This window comes from Manis pentadactyla, chromosome X (assembly GCF_030020395.1).
Source record: "Manis pentadactyla isolate mManPen7 chromosome X, mManPen7.hap1, whole genome shotgun sequence".
NCBI lineage: Eukaryota > Metazoa > Chordata > Mammalia > Pholidota > Manidae > Manis > Manis pentadactyla.
The window spans coordinates 32,765,374-32,775,747 of NC_080038.1; the positions used below are offsets into that span (position 1 = coordinate 32,765,374).

General features: G+C 49.5%; 1 protein-coding gene across 2 annotated transcripts in view; it reads right to left on the bottom strand.

Moving 5' to 3' along the window:
* The window catches only part of SRPX (sushi repeat containing protein X-linked), a 106,249-nt gene extending 102,085 nt beyond the window's left edge, over positions 1-4,164 (bottom strand). For both annotated transcript variants that reach the window (XM_036879489.2, XM_036879488.2), the window contains exon 1: positions 3,975-4,164. In XM_036879489.2, coding sequence (XP_036735384.2) covers positions 3,975-4,059 — 85 coding nt within the window. In that variant the 5' untranslated portion in view covers positions 4,060-4,164. The remainder of the gene's footprint in view (positions 1-3,974) is intronic.
* Between the last annotated feature and the right edge of the window lie 6,210 nt (positions 4,165-10,374).

A 10,374-nucleotide genomic window follows, 5' to 3' on the forward strand; every position in this document is an offset into this window, starting at 1 on the left:
TCCACTTGGCTCAAGGTGCTCAACTAGGCACCATGATAAATACAAAGATGGGTTAAGACAGCAGTACCCTGCCCTCAAGAGCTCAGAATCTGGGAGTACAGAGGCATGCATACCTTATCACAATGCATGGCATGAATGATAAATTCCATAAGATATGAAGCACTGTGGAGATTCACAGGAAGGCAGACACTTCCCATTGAAGGGATCAAGGAAAACTTTCATTCAAGTGGGGGTGTCGCTGAATGACAGGCAGAATTTGGACAGACATGTGGCTGGAGGAAGCTTCCCATGTGCAGGAAGCAATAATCACTAGGAACAGGAAAAATGTGACTCGAGTTCTGTAAAAACAGGTACTCTGTTTTGGCCAGAGTTTAAGAAAGCAGGAGAGAAGGACTGGAAAATTTGGAAGCAAACTGTATAGTTCCTTGAAACAGAGAACCTTCTAGTTAACTTGAGAGTGGACTGGGAGCACTATGTTTTTGAGTAGGAGAATAACCTGATAAAAACGTACTGATGTAAAATTGTACCTGAAAGACCAGCATCTGGCCAGAGCAAGTAGAATGAGTTAGAAAGAGAATAGAAATGAGCATGTTATAGTAATAAAAAGAGAGGGGCTATATATGTCAGTTGTGGAAGAATGGGTGCCATGGGAAGGTTCGAAGGCAGTGCTTTAATGATGGTTTCTGCTGTCTCAGCGACACACTGTGAATGCAAAGCAGTAACACCAACACTCTACTCAAAGTGGTACTAGTGAAGAAAATGCCAGATGAAAACGTCCTGCTCTCTCCAGCATTCTCCTTTCTAATGCACAGTAATTTTGTCAGCGAATTACATGTTTTAAATCCAAATAGATGTTTTAATCCAAACTTCTAGCCTAGCCTACTCTTGGAGAGACTTTAATTGTACATCCTGTGCCAGGTGTTCAGTTCCTAAAACTTACCTCTAAATGCAGCACTTCAGGCGATTGCTCTGGCTGAGCTGATGTGGTCTGGTCTGGCTTTTACCTACCCTCACTCGGTTCTCCTGACTGAGGAAGCCACATTGCTTTACCACTTTTCTCCAGGCGTAAGATTCACAGAACCTTTCTTAGTGACCATGGCACTCATTCTCCATCTCCAGGCTTGCTTGCAGAAGCTGGTGGAGTGAACCTCCAAAATCTCAGATGTGAGGTTTCAGGAGTTCATTGAACAGAAAATGGAAATGCAAAAACCACAATGACATATCACCTCACACCTGCTAGAATGGCTGTCACCAGAAAGACAAGAGATAACAGGTGTTGGTGAGGATGGGGTTTGGGGGGAAGGGAACTGTTGTATACTGTTGGTGGGAATGTAAACTGGTGCAGTCAATTAGGAAAACAGTATGGCAGTTCCTGAAAAAAGTAAAGATAGAATTACTATATGATCTGCAATTCCAATCTGGGTATATATCTGAAGAAAACAAAACCACTAGTTCAAAAAGATATATGTTCACTGCAGCTTTACTTACAATAGCCAAGACATGGAAACAACCTAAGTGTCAATGAATGGATAAAGGAGGTAGGTATATATATAGGTGTATATAGGTGTGTGTGCATGTATATAACTGTTCGGCCGTAAAAAAGAAATGGAATCTTCCCACTTGTAAAAACATGGATGGATCCTGTGGGCATTATGCTAAGTGAAATAAGCCAGAGAAAGATGAATACTATAGAATTGAAAAATCAAAACAAATAAACCCAAGCTCGTAGATACAGAGAACAGACTGGTGGTTGCCAGAGGGAGGAGGCAGTGGTAATCACTTCAGTGTATACAAATATCGAACCATTATGTCATACACCTGAAACTAATGTATGTCAATGATACCTAAACAAAGGAACAGAATGAAAACTCCTCTTATAGGCGTACAAATTCCATCAAACACAGACAAGTTTGTTATGAACTTTCCATACATCTCATGTGAGGTTTTATAGACACTGCATCTCTGTTAGACTGCAAATAAATCAGAGGGCCAGAAAGCTGCATCAAATTCAAAGATGGACGGACTCCAGAGACGTTCTAGGAGTGGGAATGGGAATAATTTACCCTCACTCTGATACATTGTCTATTAAATCTCAGACGGTTATATAATCAGGGAAGCTGATGGGGCCGTAGATTCCCAGCTCCATCTTTCAGAGGTTCCTGATTCCAGGCCTCTTACCTTCTCCCTTAATAGAGATATGATGCTGACATGCTAAAGTATGCCTCTGAAATGATCTTCAAAATCTCCCTGTTGCCCAGCACCTGGAGTGAACTCAGCTGAAGCAATTTACCTCGGGACCCACAGGCCTAAAATGTCTCCCTTCCCCAGCCTTCCAAAACTTTTGGCTTGAGCTGAAACCCCCTCCTTTGGATTCCACAGCCCCAGCAGACCACATTTCCTGAGAAACCCCACTGAGATGTGCCAAGTTGGGGGCAGCCTGCTGGCTGGCAGAGGGAGTCAGGTCAGCGAGGGTCAGTTTCCAAGGCCCCAGAGTAGTGAGTGTCCAAACTGGCAACCCCGGGATGTGTGGATAGCTGGGCTCTGGCAGCAAGCTACACTATGTAAGGGTAGACGCTGAGAGAAAGAGCAGAGGACACGGTAAGGGAGGGAGGGAGGTCAGACAAAGAGAAGAGGCTCCTTGGCTGAGAAAGGCTCCACCAGATATAGAAGCAGCTCTGGACGCCTCCCAGTTCCGCGTGTAAGGCTCCCTCTAGCTTCTCAACTTCTCCCGCAGCCCAGTACTGCTTTCCCCTTCCATTCTCTGTTCCTGTTTCTCTGACTCCTGTTAAAGGAGGTGGGAGGGCACTGACACACCGTGGGAATGGCACTGAGGGCACTCTCCACTTTGCCCTGAATAAGTTCTTGCCAAACAGCTTAAAACTTACAAGTCAGCTCAAAACACAAGTGTTTCTGTTTATCGCTTGACACATTGGTTTGATTCATTCATTCCTTTCGGGATGTGCAGAGAATTTCCCGCAGCCTTCCCTACATCTCCCAAGCACAGTATGTGAGAACCCTCCCCTGCAGCCCCCATCCTTCACTCAAAATTTGGTAGGTTCATTTCTCAGACCCCAGAATTAAACTGCCCACAGCGTTGAAAGCAAAGCCGAGGGTCTGCACGCCCTGTAGTCCACATCGCCCAGTTTCCCATTAGCACTAAAACACACAGAGGGATTTCTTCTCCATTCTGGGTGACGGGTGCATTCATGTTACCCTGTTCCCCTGAAACTCTTTGCTAACCTAAGACTCCCTCTTGGGATGAGAGAGTTAGTTGGAGCTTTTCAAAGGTCAGAGAAGGTTTTGACAACAGCGTGGAGAGCCCTAATAACCACCAGGGTCCCCGTGCATGCTAGAGACCGCGCCTTTCAGCGAGAAGAAACCACACCCCCTGTCCAAGAGAGCCGCGCCGTGTGTAGTCCTCTTTCCCCGGCTCTAACCAAGCACACGCCAAAAGTCACCACTGTGCCCTGGCACCTCTTCCCAGAGGCGCTGACTTTCTCGGAATTCCCATCAAGGGGGGATTGGGGATGCGGGACAGGCCCCGCCGGTGCGGTCCGCAGAGTCGCTCTCCCTGGGCTCGTGCACCGCCGCCGCGCCGGCGGGTGGCCTGGGACCTGGAGTGGGAGGGGGCCGGACTCCTTCCAGGACAAGCTGCCAGCCCCCCTGGGTACTGGCCCCGAGAAACCGTATAAGAGCACGACTCCAGCTGGTGAGAAACTAGCTCGCGACCAAACTTCTTTTCCTAGCCTCCTGCGCCAGCATGGGTTGTATTGCACCCCTGAAGCCCAGACACGGAAGGTACCCCGACTCCCGGCCCTGGGCTGACGGCCGGTTCTCCGCTCAGGGTGCCCAGACGCCAGCCCTGATGCCCATTACCCACTACCTCGGGCTGTGCGGGACGAGTTAGTGCACACAAAGGGCGCCCCCCGGCACCTCCCTCGAAGGGTGCCGGTGCCCCGCTGGGGTGGCCCTACCTGGGAAGCCGCAGCTCGGCGGGATCCGAAGAAGCAGCAGCAACAGCGGCGGCAGCAGCAGCGCGGGCCGGAGCCCCGTCCCCATGGCGCGGTCTGCTCGGCTGGCTCGGCGGCGCCGCGCGCTTGCAGGGGGCGGAGGAGACGGACGACAGCGACGGCTGCGCCGCAAGCGGGAGCGGGCCGAGCTGCAAAACTCCTCCTCTCACCTCGCTCTCCCTCCCTCCGTCCCGCCCGGGGCCTGCCCTCCTCCCCGCCCCCCGCTTCCCCCGCAGCCCCCTCCCTCGGTGCCGGCGCCGCGTCGGGAGCGGGCTGACCCCCGGGCCGAGGGCCGGGGCGGGCCCCAGCAAACCAGACTCTCCACACTCTGTGCTCCCGCCGCGCGCCCTCCAGCCCCAGCACACACCGGTGGCCCAGCCGCCCCCCAGACCCCGGGGCCCGAAGTCATTTGTGCAAAAAAGCCGCGCAAGTCACACAGAAAAAGAGGAGCACCCGGGAGGGTCCTGGGCGGTCCACTGCGGCCCGTTATTAATGGCCACGTTCGCTGGGTTCACCCTCACGACCACGCCTCAAGTTCCGTATTGTTCTTCCCGTTTTATCCTAGAAACTTGCTCAGTTCACCGTTACAGGCTGAGAGGGGTTTGAACCTAGGTGTGCGATTCTCGCAGCGCCAACGTCCTACTACAGCGTTTTGGTTTCTCTTTTGTAACGGAATGAATCTGGGTCGGGTGCGTGCCTGGGACACTGCGGTTTGGGCTGGGGCTGGACGTACTCTCTCCAGGGCCGGCTGACAGGGGAGCACAAGGCATAGAAAGTTCCGTGTCTCACTTACAAGCCTCTGGAATCCAGCTGTTGCAGTTTCCTGCAACCAAATCTCCCCATTTCCTGGGTTGTTCTCAACCACCCCAAGGACACCACGACAAACCTTGAGCCTCCACCCTGTGGCCTGGCATCAGGATAGGGTTTCTAGGCTGCCTGCAGGACTGATAGGGTTTCTTCTAGGCTTTCTCAAAAAAAAAATTTTTTTTTGTAAACCCGTAAGCAGAACCTGGCCCCTTTCCTGTCGCTCCCCTTTCTTAGCCAAAGGAGATCTTAGCTAAGGCAAATTCCACCCAGGGCTCCTGCATTCGGTTGTGCAGTTTGGGCACTGCACAAATGTGTCTAGGGGAAGGGCCAAGTGGGAGCTGAAAGTCAGACGCCTCTGGGTTCCTGGGGCCCTGTGCCATGGCAGGGGCCATGTCCACTGTAGAAGGACACCTTTTTCCTTGACACAGCTGTCTGCTCCCTTAGCTAGTCTAAGGGCACTGGGAACATCCATCCTGAAGGTTTTTAAATTCTGTTACCTAGAAGGCCCAACCATTTCCCAATTCTCACAAAAGCCCCTCATTTGAATTTCCATCTTCTACTCTCCAGGGTTTGGGGGCTTTTCTCTATCTCCTGGGGGTCTCTCCACTGCTGCTACCCCCTTAAGGAGCCATAAGCCTCCAGTCACAAGAAAATGAGGGAGATCAGCCTCTCCAGGGAGTGGTTCTCAATCCTGTCCACACACAAGGGGGAAGGGAAGGCTTCACGAAAATACCATACCCTGGCTAGATCCCAGACCAGTGAAACTAGAAGCTTTAGGGATATGGCCTGCAGTCTGGCCAGCTGTATGTTTTTGTTCCCCACGCTTAGTGCAGGTTTTAGAATGGGACAAATCCTAGGCCAGGGCTTCTCAGCCTAGGCACTGTTGACACTTGGGGTCTGATACTGTTTTGTTGGGCAGGCTGGCTGCTCTGAGCTGAAGGCTGTATAGTAACATCCGTGGCCTCTATGCACCACATGCCAGCAGCAACTCTTATTTTTGAAGTTGTGACCACCAAAAAATATCTCCAGATGTAGTCAAATGTCTCCTAGGGGAACATCTGCTCCCACTTGAAAAGTACTATCCCAGGTCCATGAAGGTTACCATGCACCCAAATTCCAGGTCCAAGTTAGTCTGTCCAGTGGCCTTCCTTTCCTGTATCGCTTCTAAAGCAATCTCTCCTTACAAAAACCAGCATAAAATCTATTCCTGGGTTGAGAAGGAATACCTGGCTCTCTCCTATCACCTGAGTCTGGCTTAATTACAAGGAACACCACTGCGTGTTAAGAGTTGCTCTCTTTGCTACCTTAAAGCAACGCCAGACTTTATTATCGCTATATTATTATTCCAGGCTTCTCTCTAATGGAAGGGATGAGGCCAGAGGGAAGGTGAGAAGAGGTTATCAACTCATCCCACAATAAGTGGGTAGACAATAGGATGTTTAAGTAGATTCATAATCTGTCAAACAACTGAACCCCAAAGATAGCGTGAGTTGATAAAAACATGAAGAGAGGTCACTCACAGAGTGCCACAAAGCTAGGATCAACCTAACTGTTAACGGACTGAAAAGAACATTGTTGGTGTGAGATGCGAAGACAAGCAGGCCAGAAACAGACTACAAACATCTCTGTCGGTAGAAGTGCTGTGCTGACTCTGAACAGTCGATGAGGATAAACACGATGCCCTGCACCAGCTCTGACACACCAGCCACACAGACCCAGAGTGGGGACAATGTGGCTTCACAGCAGAAACTGTGACACTGCCACCTCACTGCCCACAAGCTGAGAAGGACCCCCAGGGGCCTCAGGGCCACGCTGACGGTGCCTGACCTGGCCTCCTAGGCATTCCTGAGTCTGGGCAAAGTGCCTCTGGAGGTGAGAAGGGAACACAGACATCCAAGTCTGGCAGGGGCTGTGGAGGTATCTTTCCACTCTGTGCCGTGTTGAGGAGGTTGGATTAAACACGGCAGTCTTGTCTCCTGAGTTAGAGCAGAATGACCCATGGTGGAGAAGGAAGGAAAAGGATTCCCAGGATTCACTCCCTCTTTCCTCCTTGAGCTTGAAGACATTGAAATAATACTGAAGAAGAACCTGGGAGCTGCCCACCTGCCCCAGGAGAAAGATCGGAGAGTGTCCATCAAGGCCTTTTCCTCCTAGGCCCTTAACTATTTCCTCACACCTCCTCATTCTCCCTCCCTTTCAAACCAGCTCTTCTCTTTCCACATTCTTTCAGAGTAAAGGGCCTGATGTTCAAGGAGAAAATTGGTGGCCCCCTGCACCTTGGGCAATGGAGTGGCCTTTCCCAAAGCTCAGGAGACACTGAGGAGTGACACAGCCCTGGTCAGTGCCTTTCAAACCACCTGTGGTAAAGGACTGTCATTTTGAAATTTCCAGTCCATCATTGATCGATGCTTTTGTAAAATCAATAAACACGACTCACTAGATAAGTAAAACAGAAAAAAGTTAGAGGGCAGCACAGGTCCGGGGACCACACTAGTAGACTGTCGTTTCCACACTGTACCTGTACAAACTCCAGGTTCCCAAGAACGCAGGCCCAGAAGGACAAGGAGATCTGACCTCCATCTAGGTTCCAAACATCTCTGTAGGCAGAAGCGCTGTGCTGACTCTGAACAGTAAATGAGGATCATGCTAAATGCATGTCAGAAGGAGAAGGTGAGTTGGGCTGGCACTTTTGATCACTGGTATCTATTAAAAATCTAGATCTGAGAGGGTTAAGGTAAGAATACTTGAAGTCAAGATCAAAAAAGCTAAGGACTGTCTGAGAATAGTATCTGTTTACAATCCTCTGGCTTAAAGGCATTTCTGCTCTTCGTTGGACAAATATTCAGAGTGAAACAACACAAACTCTAGGGGATAAAAAAAAATTCCGCATAAGGGAAAGGGAATACTTTAAAGGTTCAAAGGAAAATATCCCTCTTATGAAAATAAGCTACAAAAAAATGCTATTTTAGAAAATACCTATTTGGTGTATTCAGTAAAAGACTTGAGGAACATGCTTTTATAAAATAGGAATAGGAGGTCATGCAGACAGTTGAGAACTATTAAGAATGCAGTGATTACAAATGAAATTAACGACTCTCAGTTTTAATTGCCATGTGCTTGGAAGGCATCATTGCCTGTCCTAACAAGGAAAAGCTGGGCAAACAGAAAAATTAATGACTTCTCTCAGACATGGCAAAGAGCTGAGTTTTCAGGGCAAATTGCCACCCATCACTATTTGGAAAGACAGGCATATCCAAAAAGTCACAGCTGAGATCTGCTTACCTGGAGCAGAGGACAGGTGAGAGCCATAAACTGGTAGGAGCACTTACAGGGCAATGTGGAAGAACTGCTCAAGGTTGCGTGTGGACTGAGAAGGGAGTGAGACACTATCGGGGGCTGAAGTCATAGCAGAGACTCCCATACTGCTGTGGGATTACCTCCAAGAACCCACCAGGTCTTCATGATGAAGGTCCAAGGAAGACTTCTGCTCTGGTTGGAGGAGGGATGGAGTAATCATTGTGAAATATGCCCAGAGACTTTTCCAGAAAAAAGGATTACTCTACAAGGGGAAAGATGACCAGAGCCTCATTTCACCTCAGGGGAGGGGATTTCCCTTTCTTGTCTTGGTGCTGAATTCCCAGAAAGACATCATTTCAGGAATTGCTCATATGGTTCTGGAGGGGGCCTGGCAATCACAGACACGCCCCACCTTGGTCACAGGTGTGGTTACATGAATCAAGCTGGTTCAATAGTAGAATTTTATCCCTGAGCCACTTAATTACAGGAGTAACCACAGACAGGCCCGTCAGACTTGTTCAGAGATTTTTAAAACAAAGGCTAGTTGAAAGAATCCCTCTTATTTTCCTCTTTGATTAGGCATTGTACAAATGTGGCCTAAGAAATGCTAGTTTTGAGCAGGGTTCAGAACAAGAGAAGACCCTGCAATGTCTAGGCTGCTATGGAAGCTGCTCTGTCACTGGGGCCATATGACCTAGCAGGTCCAGTGGTGCTCAAAGTGGCAGTGGCTGACAGAAATGTCTTTTGAAGTCTTTAGCAAGCTCCTATAGGTGAAGTAAAACCTAACCCTTAGCATTTTATAGCAAATCCCTCCCATCCTTTGTGTATATTCTCCTTTCCGGAGACAACTTTTGGCTTGCCACTGGACCTCTGCACTGAATGCCTAACCATGGGCCCCCAAGTTACCATGTAATCCGAGCTGCCCATCATGAAAGGGAGTGTTGTCCAATCGGCCAAGCCATCCAGTCGGGTGTGCTGAGCAGCACTGCATTGTTAGATGGAGACCATGTGCATCATCAGCTTGGTGCAGGCCCTGAAGGCACAAGGAAGTTGCATCAGGAAGCGGCCCAAATGCCTGTGGCCCCTGCCTCTGTTACATTACCTTCTCACTTCCAGCCCACGTTTCTCGGCTGATCGGGAATTCCCAATGACCAGTTGACTGTCGAAGAAGGCCCCCAGATCATTCTGCACAGCCTGTAGGCGTCACCTGAGGGCAGAGAGGGGCAGCGCTGAGGACCACAGAGGGGAAGGCCTCCCAGGAGGCAGGGCTTTGAGTAGTCTACCTGTTTACCTGCACAGAAACTTTCCCTGGATATGCATTTTCCTTCTCTGTCCACATGCTTCTGCCACAATTACCACCCAGGGTCTTACAGAATACCTTACCTACTGCTATGGCATTCCACATGGCATTGCTTCCCACCAAGGAACTCACTTCGCAGCAAATGAAGTGAGGCAATGAGCCCAGGCTCCTGGCATTCATTCTTACTACATTCCCCAGCATCCCGAAGCAGCTGTAGAGGAAGGGAGTGCCCTTGTGAAGACATAGACGAGGTACCAGCTCAGTGGCAACTGGCAACACCTTCTAGGGCTGGGCAAGGACTTCCTGGATGCTGTGTATGCTTTGAGTCAGCATCCAACATAGGATGCTGTTTCTCCCATAGATGATATTCCTGAATTCCTAAGAACAGCAGTGAAGACGGCAGCGGCACTATCACTTACCTCTGTGGTCCATTGGCAAACTGTTCTTCCCCGTCCTTGTGATGCACAGGCTCTGCTGGTCTAGAGGTCTTTGCTCCAAAGAGAGGAATGCCTCCCAGGGGACCTAACAATGATGCCACTGAAATGCAAGTTCTGACTGCTGCCTGGCCACCCTGGGTGCCCTGTACCACTGAATGAACACACAGAGAAGGGGGTGTTCCTGTTTGGCAAGGGTGATTAATCCTGACAATCAGGGAGAAATTGTGTTGCTACTATCACACAGTGGGAGTAAGGAGAATATCTGGAAAACAGAAAATTCTCAAGGGTGCCTCTTAATACTCCCATGCCCTATGATTCAAGTCAACAGAAAATGTTGACTTGAACACCTCAGTTCAGGACTCAGGGTTGCTAGTATCGCAGAGCCTTCAAGAGTAAAAATTGTGTCACCTCATTAAGCAAAGATCCATGACCAGCAGCTGAGGTAATTGCTGATGGCAAAAAGAATAGATGGTGGTAGAACATGGGAAGAAGGTAGTTAAAAATGTCAGCTCTGACCATGTGA